Here is a 15,876-nt window from a genome sequence, read left to right on the forward strand (position 1 = left end):
ACTTTGATATTTTAAATGAATTAATATCATTTTATGATTTCTTAAGTATTTATATCTTAGTATCAGGAAAGAGCAAAATTGCCAGTTGCAAACAAATGCAGCATTGTTTGTAATATGAAAAAGCTGATAACAGTGGATTTCCATCAGTAAGAAAACTTGAGAAAAATTATAGAAGCAGTAATAGCATGGGTGGTTAAGAGCATGTCTTTTTGAGCCAGTCTGCCTTTGATGAATCGTGCCTCCATGACTTACTAGCTGTGTGATCCTTGGCAAGTTACTCTTCGTGCCTCAGTTTTCTCATCTGTAAAAGAAGGATAGTAATTGTCTTTCTGGGGTTATTGTGAAGATTAAATGAGGTAGTACTGGTAAAGTGCTTAGAACAGGAACTGGTATGCAGAATGTGTCCAGTAAAAGTTAACTCTTACTGTTTTATTCATACTGAGAAGCTTATATAGCAATTAAATGAGTGAGGTAGGCATGCAAATTCTCCAAAATATATTGAATGGGAGAACCTTTTTTTAAAAACAATACGTTTAAAAAAACAAAACCACAAAAGCTATATATTTCTATAGGTTGTATACATAGAAAAAGCCTAAAAGGATAGTGTTTTCCAAAAGTGTTAATAGTGGTCAATTCTGGGAATTGGAATAGGGTAGGGTATAATAAAGACAGCTGTTAGCTTTATTTGTGTTGCTGGAAATTCATACCATGAGATTGGATGCATGTAGTATTATGTAATTTTTGAAAAAGGTAAAATTCTTCAAAAAGATACAGAGAACTAGTGATCAGAAAAACTGGATTCTAACCTCTAAAAACTCCTACAAGCTCTTAAAAAAAAAAGTTCTTTTATCCTAAGATGCTAGAATTCTGAAAGAGGCTTAGAATCTTACAGTCTACATATTATAGACCTCAAAAATTTGGATAGAAATTGCCCGTTTCTAATGAATTTTTAATTTTTCTATTATTTCTGTAAAATAGGTGCAAAAGAAAAATTACCGAGAAGAAAAGAAAAGAGCCACAAAGGAGTTACTCAGTACAATCACAGATCCTTCTGTTATTGTTATGGCTGATTGGTTGAAGGTCAGTTTGTATTGAAGTTTAAATTCGAATTGCTGGATGTTTACCTACTGAAATAGGAAAGCCCAGAGTGCACCTGAAGCCTTCAAGACAGAAACAACTCCTGGGATGATTGTTTTTCACTGGTAACCTATTAATTGTATCCCAGAGGTTCTATGTTCCAGTCTTAATGGGGAGAAGGAAACTTAATGTTGTCTGTCTTGAAATAACATCAAATGTGGATAGCAGTTCTTTTTGAAAGAATTTTTGGTTTGTGTGAATTATGTAGTCTAAAGAAATATTTTGCTGTTCAAACTATCTTATTGAGAAGATATGAAACAAAGTTAATATAAAAGTTATCATTTGGAAAGGATTAATTTTCAGAAAAACATGCTGTTTCCATACCTTATTTTGGCCTCCGGTTATTTCCACTTACTTTCCTTTTTTATCATCCCCCACTATCCTCTTTTTCATTCTTATCTGAAGAATATTTAGTAGGAATCTCTCAGACTAATGCTAAGTTTAAGAATGATCTCCCAGGAAATTTTAGTACCTGGCATTAATCTAAAAATCACCCCAGCCCTGAGCATTTTCCACTCTCCCAAAAAGTTGATACAACCTCCAACGTAAAATCCTTAGGAGATCTTTTGTGGAAGTTCTCTCACTAAAATGGGAGCCTAATGAAAGTTTCCTTGTTAGTTCAGGTGTACTAGGGTCTTCTTCAGTGTTGTACAGAAAACAAATTCTGACTTACTTTGACTCTACTTAAAAGTCTTTAAGCTTCACATCTCACTTGGGTTTTTCAGAACTAAACTTCTTCCTCTTGTCTTCTGACATTGGATTCCTGCAGCTAATCCCCTAAAAGTCCCCAACACATCCCCTGGCTGACTTTCTAAATCATACCTTCATTCTGATATTTGCCATCCATGTTCTATTGTCATATGTCCCAGATCCAGAATGTTATCTTAAGATAACTCTTCCTTTTGCTTTTCTTGTTTTTCCATTTCTTTTATATAAACAAATACTTTTCTCAAAGATTTTCTCTTTTCTTCATTCCTGGCCCCAAACTCCCCCTTACTATTTTTTTTTTTTTAATTTACACTTACTGTGGTATGCCTGTTTCAGGGGCTAGGGAGTCCTATATTTATTTCATAATTCATAAAAGTGCATTGAGAGAGCAGATGTTTTACAGGAAATAAAGTGAAGATAATTCCTAGTTTTTATTCTAAATATATTAGCGTTCTTTTCAGTGTTGTGAATTCAGTGACTTGCATAGAAACATTTTTAAAGGATGACAGAAATAGAAATTGATAGGAAAAAACAGTTATAGACCTGTTATTGACATAACATTAAGTCCTGGGACAAGGAACATTTTGGGACTAGAGGGAGAGATTCAGGTAACTGTCTTTTAAAATTCCCCCAAGAACTTAAATGGCACACTTTATCTAATTACTAAGAACAAGGTAACTTAGAGAAGGTAATTTTAGGGGTTGGAAGAGAGTTCTCCCCTCTTCCTACCACTCAATGAATATTTAGGGAATGCCTGATGTTTGTGCTAGCAGTGATTTCAACACTGTTGATGTAGTGGTAGGGGGGAAAAATCTTAAAAGGTGGAATTATCTTGGGATCTCTGGATGGCTCAGTCGGTTAAGCGGCTTCCTTGGGCTCAGGTCATGATCCCAGGGTCCTGGGATCAAGATCCACCTTGGGCTCTCTGCTCAGCAGGGAGCCTTCTTCTGCCTGTGCCTGCTGCTCCCCCTGCTTGTTCTCTCTCTCTATCTCTCTCTGACAAATAAATAAATAAAAATCTTTCAAAAAGGTGGAATTTTCTTATACTCCCACAAATAAAATTATGGTAGTTGCTAAGAAGAGGAGAATCTTGGTACTACGAAAGTATATTTTAATGGCTCCTGAGCTGGCCGGGTGGGTTAGGAAACCCATTCTACTTGGCACATTATTTTGAAACTGTTGACGTAGTCTCTGGCTAGACTTTAAGTTCCTCAGAGGCAAGAACCGCGCTATTTTTATCTTTGTGTGCAGTGCTTACCATCTAGTAGCTGGAAAAAAAAAATCTACTGAATTTAAAATGTATATTTTGTGGAAATTTTAGATTAAAACATCCTGTTTGCCATTACTGAGGTTTTATATTGTGGAGCAAAAAGAGAAAAGAGCTTTTTTTCCTAAATAAACTTGTCTTTCTGTAGATTCGTGGAACTCTAAAGAGCTGGACCAAGTTGTGGTGTGTTTTGAAACCCGGGGTGCTACTGATTTATAAAACGCAAAAAAATGGTCAGTGGGTAGGAACAGTCCTTCTGAATGCCTGTGAAATCATTGAACGTCCATCAAAAAAGGATGGCTTTTGTTTCAAACTTTTTCATCCTTTGGAACAGTCTATTTGGGCAGTGAAGGTAAGTAAGCACTTGTTACGTAGGTAAAAGGTAAAGATGACAACCTGTGAGTTTCAGAATGGAGATAAAAATCAATTAATCTAATGATTTCTGACCCCTGCCAGGACTTCCAAATTTGCTTCTGTTTTCAAGTGCATTAGTCCTCTTTTTGTCTCTACCTACAATGAACTGTGAACCAGAAGGCTTTGTTTACCTTTAAGATCTAAATTTAAAATTTTTGCAGGAAATTTCTCAAATTTTTATTGTACCTTATAATGTCTTCTCTGTGGCGATTCAGTTTGTACTGTTTTTTTTATTGCAATTACTAACTTTGCTTTGTAATAGTGTATCATATTTATAGGGAGTGTTTTTGTTTCCATCAAAATTATAAGATCCTCTAGAACAGAGCTGCCATTTATTTTTGTGGTCTTTCCTATAGTGATGTAAATATGTGACAAGAAGGGTATAAATAGAAGCAGTCATACTTACTCTTGAGATTCAGCATTCTTTGAAGATGGAGCTTTGTTTTAAAACTAAAAAGTATTACCATGGTCACTCTTGTGTGTAAAAGCAGAAACTTAGGAAAATAGTAATGCAGGGCACCTGGGTGGCTCAGTCTGTTAAGCGTCTGCCTTCTGCTCAGGTCATGATCCCAAGGTCCTGGGATCCAGCCCCATATCAGGCTCCTTGCTCAGCAGGGAGCCCACTTCTCCCTCTGCCTGCCCTTCTTCTCCCTGCTTGTGCTCTCTTTCTCTGTCAAATAAATAAATAAAATCATAAAAAATAAAAGAAAATAGGAATGCCTTATTTGATTAACTACCAAGGAGTTCTACAGACATTAGGCATGCACTAAATGTTAATGGAATAAGTGGATTTAGTTTAAATTTTTACAAAGCAATCATTATTTTAGTTTCTCAGAAGGTCAGTTATACATGAATAAAGGGTATAGAGGTTCTTCTTTAAGGCAAGCCACCTAACTGAGACTTAGGGTTAAACAAAAGTAACTCAGCTTTTAAATATCTTTTGGTATTGCTTAATTAGGCAATATACATACGCCTATAAAATACCTGGACTTTTAACCTTCATTTCAGTAGCCTATAGTCATAGCAGAAGTAGATTTAGGATTAGAGAATTAGTTCCATTCTGGGATTAGGCACTTCCCACAGGGAAAGAATTTAACCCAAAGAACCTCTGTTAGTTATATATCATGTGATTCTCAAGTGAAAAAAACAACTTTTAAAATGTTTTCTGTATAGTATTTATTCTTTACTGCTACTCTTAGGAATTGTAAGAATTATAATGAATTTTTAAATTATCAAAAAAGATTTTTAATGTCAAATTTATTGAATTCCCAGTATTGTTGGGAGGGAGGGAAATTTGTCCAATTAGATGATTTTCAGAACATTCTCCACAAGCAAAATATGCTTAGGATATTATTTAAACAGCTTCAGAGTATCTATGATAAGGTAAAAGTAGAATTTATCAGTTCTTAACTTTGTATCTGGGACTCTTGAGCACTTTATGTGGACTCTTTTAAAAATTCTCATACCTTTAAGGAGGTTATAATTTTCCCTGTTACCCAGATAAAGAAATTGAGGCCTACAGAAGTTACTTAAGTAATTTTTCTAGCACAGAACCAAGCTCAAAACCCAAGCAGTCTGACTAGATCCTACTCTATGCTGGTTGTAGGAACTGGGCAATAAATTATAAAGCTATTTGAAAATATCACCCAAGTGATACTACAGGATTTGTTAAAATTATATTGATTTTTTCTGCTTTTTCATGTTGAATCTATATCTTCTTTATGTTTATGCTTCTCAAATTCATTTTATTCTTTGATCTTGCAACTTAAAAGTAGGCTTTGTCTGTCAAAATTATACTATTAGTTCTATCCTCAGATTTTCTTTCCAGGGAAGAACTGGGTTCACCTAAATTTAGCCTTGGTGATACTAATTACTATAGAGTTCTTGGTGTTGTATACTCCTAAAACAAATAACCCTGGCCAACAACAACGACAAAATTCCTCTTTCTTTCTGGAAAAATAAAATGAGCTTTTTTCATTGGTATTTTATAACAAGTATTTTATAACCATTATATCAATGGTTGTAAAATAGAGATTTTCCCTAGACCTAGACCTAGTCATTTCTCTTTTTCTTGTAAATTATAACTATATTTCCAGCTTTTTTTTTTTAGGTCTCTAGAAATTTAATATTATTTATCTTAGTAGTATCTGTGGGATGGAAATTTCTCTATTAAATTAAAATTTGGTCTAGTGTAATTAAGTGCAGGTTTCTCTTTACTATGTGAACAATAAGTAGGGATGTTTAATGATAGCTATAAGTTGTTCAGTTTTCTTGTAAGGAGGTATATTTGTTGGAAGAGGAAAACTTTTATTAATACTTACCATCTGCTTTCTTAAGAAGCATGAGATTAAAGCTTGTTTGCTTTTAGATTATAATCCATGCCTATGTTAGATTGTTACAGGTAATAGTGGATAATATGAAGTTGAGATTTCATAGTACTTACGGTATACCATTTATTTTATTTTAATTTATTTTAAGGGTCCAAAAGGTGAAGCAGTTGGATCTATAACTCAGCCCTTACCTAGCAGTTATCTGATCATCCGAGCTACTTCAGAGTCAGATGGTAAATATAGATTTTGATGGATTTGATTTTGGTCCTCATTTTTAAGGGTTTATTTTATATGCCACTGTGTATTTTCCTTTGGGGAAAATCTCTTTAGTATGGTATTTGCAGCAAAGGTATTGTAATCATAAATTGCTTTTGATACTAAAATATCATTAACTTTGTAGACAGGGAAATCTGATCGGAAGGAAGCACTGTAAAATGAAGTGACAAATTGGCAGCCTAAAGTTTTCTTTTTCATCCTCCATTGACATATTAACACCTTTTGACTTGGTGTTCTTTGTGGTAATTCATTAAGTTTTATAATTTTAGAGGTACATTTAATATACTATTTGTATTTTATTATAAAAATTAACATTTGTGGGCTGCCTGGGTGGCTCAGTTGGCTGAGCATCCAACTGTTGGCTTCAGCTTGACTGGGAGATCAAGTCCCATGTCAGGCTCCGCACTCAGCAGGGAGTCTGTTTACCTTCTGCCCCTCCTCCCTGCTCTCACACACACGCTCTCTCTCAAATAAGTAAACCTTTTTTTAAAAAAAATTAACATTTAGGGGTGCCTAGGTGGCTCAGTTAGTTGAGCATCTGCCTTTGGCTTAGGTCCTGGTCTCAGGGTCCTGGGATAGAGCCCCACATCAGGCTCCCTGCTCAGCAGGGAGTCTGCTTCTCCCTCTCCCTCTGCCTGCCACTCGGCCTGCTTGTACTTGCTGTCAAATAAATAAAATATTTTTAAAATTAACATTTATAACACATATACACTGTTTTGAGTTTTTTTATATAAGAGATTGAAGCAATCTGGAAAAAGCAGAACTTACTTATGTGAAAGCAAACCTAACTTTAAAACCTTAATAATTGGGGGCACCTGGGTGGCACAGTCGTTAAGCGTCTGCCTTCAGCTCAGGGTGTGATCCCAGCCTTCTGGGATCAAGCCCCACATCAGGCTCCTCTGCTGGGAGCCTGCTTCTTCATCTCCCACTCCCCCTGCTTGTGTTCCCTCTCTCTCTGGCTGTCTGTCTGTCAAATAAATAAATGAAATCTTTAAAAAAAATTAAAAAAAATAAAACCTTAATAATTGATAATGGATTTTTTCCTCACTTTTATGTTTTATAATTTAGCTTAGCCTAGCGAATCTTGTGACCTTTCAAAGTTTACTTTTACCTGATGATTATTTTTAAAATTAAAATACCACAGGCACAAGGTTACATTATGAAAGTGTTTTACTTAACTGATATTTATGGCAGACATTGAAACATACATATACATTTTTAAGAGCAACTAACAGGTTTTGTTGTTTTGTTGGGGTTTTTTTTGGTTTGTTTTTGTTTTGTTTGCTAATACAGTTCTAAATTTTAATTTAAAAAATAAAGTTATTAGTGTTTCTACTAATATGGCAGTTCTTGACAATACTGTACAGGCATTTCCATGACTCAGAAATTTCATACATATGAGTAGATTGGATGGTAAACCTGGGGATAGACCTTTAACAACAACAAAACATCATTTTAATAAATTTGTTTATAGTAGAAACATAATGTCTTCAGTATATTTTATGTTCCTTCTTTGGTAGTTGCAAATTGTACTACCTGTTACTATTCTAAGATTTTAAAAATAAAGTACATTTATTTTAGATTAGGTGTACTTTCTAATGCATCCTATATGCTATTTACCAGTGGTTTCTAGATGCTTTGTAAAAAGCACTTGTTAAACTGAAAAATCGCATTAAAAAAATCCTTGCAAGACTTTATATTCAAATTAACTTTGACAGTTCATGTTTCTGAAAGAAATAATAGTATGCTTAAAGGTTAATGGCGTTAAATTAAGATGGCTGCTGGTTTTTACAGTTTCTTGAACTACACTGCTTACAAATCTGTGTTCTTCTAGGAAGGTGCTGGATGGATGCTTTGGAGTTGGCTTTGAAATGTTCTAGTCTTCTTAAACGTACAATGATCAGGGAAGGAAAGGAACATGACCTGAGCATTTCATCAGACAGTACACATGTGACTTTGTATGGCTTATTACGTGCTAACAATCTCCACAGTGGTGACAACTTTCAGTGAGTAGCTACTGTCACTGATTTTTATAAGGGATTATGTTGTTCACTAGGTGAGTTGGTGGGCCTAGAATTTTTATAGTGTATCTAAAATTGAGCTTGGCTGTTTTCTTCCTATTTTATGGCCTCAGGCCTGATTTGAGATCTGTTTAGTTGCTGTTACAAGGTATAGAAAGTTATTTCCTTGATTTCAGCTAATGTGAATTAATTATTCTTTCCCAAATATATACCTTGTCTTTGTACATTTGTACATGGTGTTCCCTCCATTAAGAATGTTTCCTGGTCCTCATTGCTCTTTTCTCCTGTTATAATCATGTTCTTCAAGACCAGTCTCAAATATTATATCAAGTGCAAAGCCTTTCCTGCTTCATGACAGTAAGATGTAATCTGTTCTTCTATTGCTGTTCTTTAACACTTTTTAATTTTTTTGGTAGTGGCACTTACTCTACATGGTATTTGTGGAATTCTCCCGTTACTATATTGTAAGTGTTTCAGGTTGGAACTGTATCCTGTTTGTGGTTTTATCCTCTGAAATATTCATTGTAGTTAATACTAAAAAAAATATTTCCCTAAGGAAACTAACAAATACTTTGTTTGAGGTTCACATCGCTTGTTGCTTTGTAGGAAGAATTTTAGATTTCCCTTCTCCTCCCTTGTCCCAGTACTCAACTTCTGCTCTGAAACTACTTATTCCCATCAACATTGAGGTTACTTTCCTCAAAGTTAAGAACGAATGTTTGGAGGGGCCTCTTCCCAAGATTTTTCCCTCGAAGCTCCTCAGCTGTAAATAGTCCATTGTTTTTATTGAATCCCAGGTAATTTTTAAGTGCTATTATTTTGCAGTCCTAAAACTTCTTCTGCTTCACATTTTTATTAATTTAAATTTTTTGAGCCTCTTTTCTATATAAGACATTATACATACTTTTCTGTATTATTCACTGCATTATATAGGAAGATCAGATATGATCCTAAATTTGAATCCAGTACAACAGTTTACTAGCTCTTTGATCCTAAAGAGACATTTTATTTTGTTTTGTTTGAAACCTGTAAAATGCCAGGCAACTATAAATAATAGGAAGATAAGAATGACATAAACAACCAAAGGGGAGGGATGCTTTAGGGTAATATAGGACCAGGAGAATTTAAAGGATGGAAAGATAACATTCAGCTAGGGAATCAGGAAACAGATTTTTACAAAGGTAGAATCAACATAGCAATGTGTTCATTTGGCTATATGACAGAACATGAGCTAAGAGCTGATGATGCAGAGATAAAGGGAATGGAGGCCTACCTTTGTCTGCTTGGATGTAAGGGACAGGGAGTGGGTGAAGTTAAAGATTACAAGTTTTAAGGCTGAGTGACTAGTAAGACAATGGTAAAATTTTTAAAAAGGACCATGTTGGGAGATGATTATTTATTAAATATTGGACATGTTGAGGATGCATTGGTCCCAGGACATATAGATGATATCAGCCAAGCATTTAAAAACATGGGCCTGAAGCTTATTCATGCATGGGTTTGAAAATAAAATAGAAATGATGGTGAAGGCTTGAAATTGGCAAGCTTGCCAAAAGAAAGAGAGGATAGAGAAAATAAGAGGACCAAGGAAGATTAAAATATCTTAAGGATGAAAGGAAGTAAGGGATCAGAGAGCTTAAAGAGTCAAAGCATAGTTAGTGCAACCTGAGCACTAAGACCATTTCAAGGAAATTAATCATCAAAATCGCAGAGAAGTCACAGAAGATGAAGATTAGACAAGGCCTTGGATTTGTCAACTAAGCCATCATTAGTGACCTTTAAGGGAACAGATTCAGTGGATTCAGGGGAGTGAAAACCAGATCATGAGAGGCTAAGAAGTGTAGATGGTAAGAAAACAGGGACAGAATTTGAGACTACATTTTTAAAATACATGATTATAAAGGGAAAGAAAGAAAATAAGTACTATAAAAATGAATTTCTGTTAGAAATTTTTTGGTTAGGGGAGCCTGGGTGCCTCTGTCAATGAAGCGTGCAGCTCTTGATTTCAGCTCAGATGGTGATCTCAGAGTTGTGGGATCTATGTCTGGTTCTGTGCTCAGAACAGAGTCTGCTTGAGATTCTCTCTCCCTCCCTCTGCCCCTGCCCCCACTCACACACTCCCTCTCTATTTATTTATTTATGTATATATGTATGTATGTATGTATTTAAAAGATTCTTTGGTTAAAATCCAAACAAATGAATATTTTGGAAAAAAAAATTTTTACACCTTTGTTTTATTCTGGAAGTGAGGGTTTTTGTTTTTTTTGTTTTTTTGTTTTTTTTTAAGATTTTATTTATTTATTTGACAGAGAGAGAGAGTGAGCATGCACAAGCAGGGAGGTTTTTTTAAATTCCTTTTTGTACAGATTATTAACCCTAATCACCATAAGTAAGAATAGGGTTGGGGTACAGTAACTTAATCAATTATAGGCAATAGGTTTATTTCCATAAACTGAAATTTCCATTAGCAATTCTTCTTGAACTTTTTTCTCAAGATAAGCCTATGAGTCAAGTATTAGAGAGGATTACTTTAATATTTTCACTTACTTTGAGTGACTTTGGAGAGACCTTTACAGGGGGAAAGCCATAATTCATTTGAGCTCACTTGAAAATCTGATGGTCTTGACTTGAAGTTTTTCTTTAGACCAGAAGTGATAGCGAGGTTGATTCAAATGATGTTTATAAAACGAAAAAAAAATCTGACAAGGGGAAGTCTAAAATTTTGCTTTTGGAAGCTTTTACAGCTTTTAAAGAGGCAAAGAACTCAGAATGTCTTCTTTAAATATTTCCCAGGTTTTTATTTAATTTCTCTGTGCCTTTGTTTACTAATCTGTAAAGTAAGAATAGTAATATTACTTACAGTGTTATTTTTGAGGGTTAACTGAGTAAAACAGTAAATCACAGAACAGTGCCTGACACTTAAAGTCTCAATAAATGTTATATTTCATTCTGATTTACAAATTAAATATTCTTAATCTCCTTTATTCTTCCTCCTAATCTTTCCCTCAAGGTTAAATGATAGTGAAATTGAACGACAGCATTTTAAGGACCAAGATATGTATTCTGATAAATCTGATAAAGAAAATGATCAAGAGCATGATGAGTCTGATAATGAGGTGATGGGGAAAAGTGAAGAAAGTGACACAGATACATCAGAAAGGCAAGATGACTCTTACATAGAACCTGAGCCCATTGAGCCTTTAAAGGAGACTACCTACACTGAACAGAGCCATGAAGAACTTGGAGAGGTAAAAGTCTAATATTCAGATATTCTGATTTTCTAATTCTTAGGAATTTCCAAGTGAAATTGAAGATATTTCTTTGATCTATTGCTTATTTTCCTGAAAGAGAATATTTGTATGATACCTATTTTATTTTTAAAGTCACATACATATGAAATGTATTAGAATTTATAAACAGTTAAATACGTATACTCACACGAGTACCAATACATTCTGTTAAAGTTTACATTTTCTTCAAGTTTGTTTTTGAAATAGGATAGTACTACTTGATGTCATTGCCAGGTACAATGTAAATTACAAGGATACATGAGCTTATAACTTTCTTGTTATTGCTAGTGCATAGAAATAAATATAGTATAAAATAATAGCATGTAATGGTTTTTGTAATGAATTCTTCGTATATATCCTTCACTTTGCAATTACTCTTTTTAACGTAAGTTTTATAGCTATAGACTTATTATCTTATGAGTTATTTCCACTCATATTAAGAATGCTTGAAATAGTTCTATGGCGTATTCGGATTTCAACATCAGCTGTCTTACCTACATACCTAATATGTCTGAAATAAATATGATATTTCAGCATTTTTTGTTAATTACTAAAGGCAGGTGAGGCTTCTCAAACTGAAACTGTGTCTGAAGAAAACAAAAGCCTTATCTGGACACTGCTGAAACAAGTCCGTCCTGGCATGGACCTGTCCCGGGTGGTTCTGCCTACATTTATTTTGGAACCTCGTTCTTTCCTGGATAAACTTTCAGATTACTACTATCATGCAGATTTCCTATCTGAGTAAGTAAATTCTCACTTTTTAAAATGAAAGACACTTTATAGTTTAAAAAGATTTTTCAGAAGTCTAAATACAGTGGTTAGGCCTTTCCAAAATCAGGCTCTAATGAGATATCACTCTTCACTCTCTTCACCATTTCTACAGTTGACCTAAATAAGAATTTTTAATACTTTAGTATAATGTTTCCATTTATGAAGTTGAGTTGAGAGATCACAAGGTTGAGGAAGACAAGGAGTCTACCCCTAATGACAGCACTGCTTTCTCAGGCTCTTTGACCTGTTCACTGACCTAACATAGGGAGAGGTGGTTGGCATTTCTTGTGCACCACCGCCCTCCTCCCCCCGCCCCCGGTCCACTAAGCTCTTGTTCAGGTCCCATCTGGGGCTTATACTCTTGTTTATATGTATCCTCTCTGTATGCTTGTGAGGCACGTGCAGCTTACCACAGCCAGGCTAGTTGCTGGCTTATGATATAAATCCCCACTTCCATCTTTGCTTTTCTTCCTGCCAGCTGATCCTGGATATAATTCTGAGGAAGGCATGCATAAAGGAGGTGGAGGAGGAACTGCCCATCTCTTTCCCAGCAGTTTCTTGGAGAACCAGTAAAAGACAGCAACTTTATGCATACCTTTCCAAGCTTTGCTTGCTGCCCCCATTCCAGCTATTCGAGACACTGTTTTCTAAGATACTGAGTTCTGGTATTATGACCGGATTTTTAGATTCTGCATCTATATCTATATTCAGTTTAGTAATTACATTATTAGTCTATTAGTTGCTTACTGAACATTGCAAAAAAAATAAGCTGAATCAAAAGATAATTGAGAAACTAGGATATTTTGGCAAAATAAGGCATACCCAAAGTGTTAATCTCCCTAAAATAAAAAGAGCTCTTAGAAATTTAATGAAATGATCAGCTACCTCATAGAAAAAGAAGTGGAAGAAATGACCAGGTGGTTCAAAAGTGAATAGAAACAGTCCTTAAACATGTAAATCTCACTCAAAATAAGAAAACTGCAGATTCAAATTATTAGCTATTATTTTTTATCCATCACAGTGACCAAAATCCCAAAGCTTTTATACCCCAATTCTGCTTTACATCTTATTATCGTTCTTTTATCTGTCTAGAAATTCATTTCTCTCAGAATATGAGGCAGGTTCCTGTGAATCTCACAGTAAGATCTTCTTGAGAGATGCGCATTTTCCCAAATTGTTCTGGCTACACATACTGTTGCCAAGGCTTTGTGGGGCAACAGGCACTTGTATGCTGCTGCCGCTGCATGATAAAAACTAGCACAGTGCTTTTGAAGGGAATCTGGCAATATTTACCAAAATTATAGATCCATTCAATCCCTTGATCCAGTAATCCTCCTTCTGGTAATAACTCCTACAAATATATCTCTGCATATTCAAAATGATATATATGCAAGATTGTTGTAGCACAGCTTGTAATAGTAAAAGATTAGATAACCCAGGTAGTCAGCCGTAGTTGACTGGTGGTTAAATAATGTATGATACATTTACACATAGGAAGTCTATAACCTGATTTGGAGGGATCTTTAGGATTATGTATGTGTGGAAAAATCAAGGTCCAACTTTTCTTTGTGCATAAGTGTTCCGGCTGCATAATTTTATTTGTTTTTTTATACTTAAAGAAAACTATTTATCTAAAAAAAATTTTTAAAAATTGCCTATATGGAGAGATGGGACAAGCAAGACATGTATACTTCTTCATATTGCTATGAGTTTTGAACCACGTATATGTAAAATATAAAATAAAATTGCATAGTAAGAGAATTTAAACCACGATAGGAGGAGTACAGTCAGACAGTTGTTACTCCTGATAAGGGCAAGTTTTTGACTCAGCACAGTTGTCAGTAAGCCTAAGCCCGGTCTCTTCCATTTCACACTTTTTCAGAAATCACTAGGGGTGCCTGGGTAGCTCAGTCAGTTAAGCGTCTGACAGGTCATGATGTCAGGGTTGTGAGATTGAGCCCCACAAGATGGAGCCCTGAGTCAGACTGGGCCTGGAGCCTGCTTAAGTTCTTTCTCTCCCTCTCGCACTCCCCACCCCCCACCCGGCATGCATCGTGCACTCTTTCTCTCTCTCAGAAAAAAGTCATGACACTGAACTTTCAGACATGCTTGAGGGAAATAATAAATAGTTAAAGAATAATTATTGTAATTATTGTTCATATATATATATGTTATGTACGTATGAAAACTCGATAGAATTCACTTCTGATGTACACGGTCAATGTTTTATAGTGTTTATAGCAACAGCAGAAAGCCAAGGGGGTTGCTGAGTCATGGCTTCTAAAAATTTCTTCTTTATTTATTTTATTTTATTTTATTTATTTGGGGGAGAGAGAGTGAGAGAGAGCACGAGCAGGGTGAGGGGCAGAGGGAGAAGCAGACTCCCTGCTAAGCAGGGAGCCCGATATGGGGCTCAATCCCAGAACTCCAGGACCATGACCTGAGCCAAAGGCAGACACCCAAGCAGCTGAGCCACCCAGGCACCCCTATAATTTCTTCTTTAAAGTGAAAATTGTTCTTTGTTTATCTGCTACATTGATGGAATTTATTCACTGGAAAATCACTTGGTAGCACATAGGATTAAAGGCTAAGAATAGATTAAATCCTTTTTGATTGACTTAAATTATCTTAAAACTTCCATATTTGTGATTTGAAACTTCTGTATTTTGTACTAGGAACTAAAAAGCATACAATCCTGTTCTTAAGGGAGCATTTTTCATGGGAGAGGTTAATACCAGCCTGTCGTCCTCCCAGTTATTGTTGGAGGATGGCACTCACCAGTTATTGTTGATTTCCTCTAACATCAGCGACTGAGAATAGACTAAATCAGGTGGACACGATCTTTCTCTGATATAGGGAACTGAAGACCTCTATTGAAATTGTTAATGAGGCTGCTTGGCCCCATCATTGCAAATGCTAGGAATTATGCAATCTTTGAATCTCAAAATGTGGTTTTTTTTTTTTTTTTTTGGTTTTTTTTTTTTTTTCCGATCATAGTTTCTTACAGAACTCCTAGCAATATCTAGGTCTCTAAGAACCCCACTTAAAAAACCTTGGTTTGGAGAATTTCCAAAAACTATTTGAGCAAAGACCTGGGCAGTATATCAAACAATAGGAAAAATGGGGAGAAAAGCAACCAGATTATGAAAAGTTATTCTTACAGATTGATTTACATGGTTGTTTTGCCATCTATTTTAAATATGACTTAGGTTTTCCAGTAATATCTCATACTCAGTTGTTTACTTGATAAATACAAGGGAGAATTTGTGATACATTTTGTGTTATAGGGCTGCTCTTGAAGAAAATCCTTATTTCCGTTTGAAGAAAGTAGTGAAATGGTATTTATCAGGATTCTATAAAAAGCCAAAGGTAATGTTTATATTTTACTTTCCTTGACCTTATCTGAGTTCTTTATTTTTTATGTTATCTTTAGTTTATTTATTGATAAGCATTACAGGACCTCTTTGAGTAAGCAGAATTGCAAATTACTTAATCATTTAGACCTATATTGTGCATTGAAGTGATTTCATTTTATTTCATGTCTCTACTGTGAAATTTTATAAGGATAGCTCCCAGATGACACAACTAAATCCATTTTGACTGGTTTAAGCTATTTTGAGTCTTCCAGATTTGTATTTTGAAACTTGTATCTTTTTTTTACC

The 15,876-nt window shown here is 35.0% G+C and overlaps 1 protein-coding gene across 16 annotated transcripts in view; it reads left to right on the top strand.

The window, feature by feature from the left end:
• Nucleotides 1–15,876, top strand: part of OSBPL8 (oxysterol binding protein like 8) — a 157,770-nt gene that overhangs the window by 115,378 nt on the left and 26,516 nt on the right. For 12 of the 16 annotated variants that reach the window (XM_045811149.2, XM_045811153.2, XM_045811154.2 and 9 more), the window contains 8 exons: nucleotides 979–1,080; nucleotides 3,261–3,464; nucleotides 6,005–6,089; nucleotides 7,967–8,138; nucleotides 8,570–8,617; nucleotides 11,164–11,401; nucleotides 12,000–12,184; nucleotides 15,502–15,583. In XM_045811149.2, coding sequence (XP_045667105.2) covers nucleotides 979–1,080; nucleotides 3,261–3,464; nucleotides 6,005–6,089; nucleotides 7,967–8,138; nucleotides 8,570–8,617; nucleotides 11,164–11,401; nucleotides 12,000–12,184; nucleotides 15,502–15,583 — 1,116 coding nt within the window. The remainder of the gene's footprint in view (nucleotides 1–978; nucleotides 1,081–3,260; nucleotides 3,465–6,004; nucleotides 6,090–7,966; nucleotides 8,139–8,569; nucleotides 8,618–11,163; nucleotides 11,402–11,999; nucleotides 12,185–15,501; nucleotides 15,584–15,876) is intronic. The other 4 variants (XM_045811152.2, XM_045811156.2, XM_045811155.2 and 1 more) reach the window with 1 other exon arrangement.

This window comes from Ursus americanus, chromosome 17, assembly GCF_024610735.1.
Source record: "Ursus americanus isolate L20-20 chromosome 17, mUrsAme1.1.p, whole genome shotgun sequence".
In the NCBI taxonomy this organism is placed as follows: Eukaryota; Metazoa; Chordata; class Mammalia; order Carnivora; family Ursidae; genus Ursus; species Ursus americanus.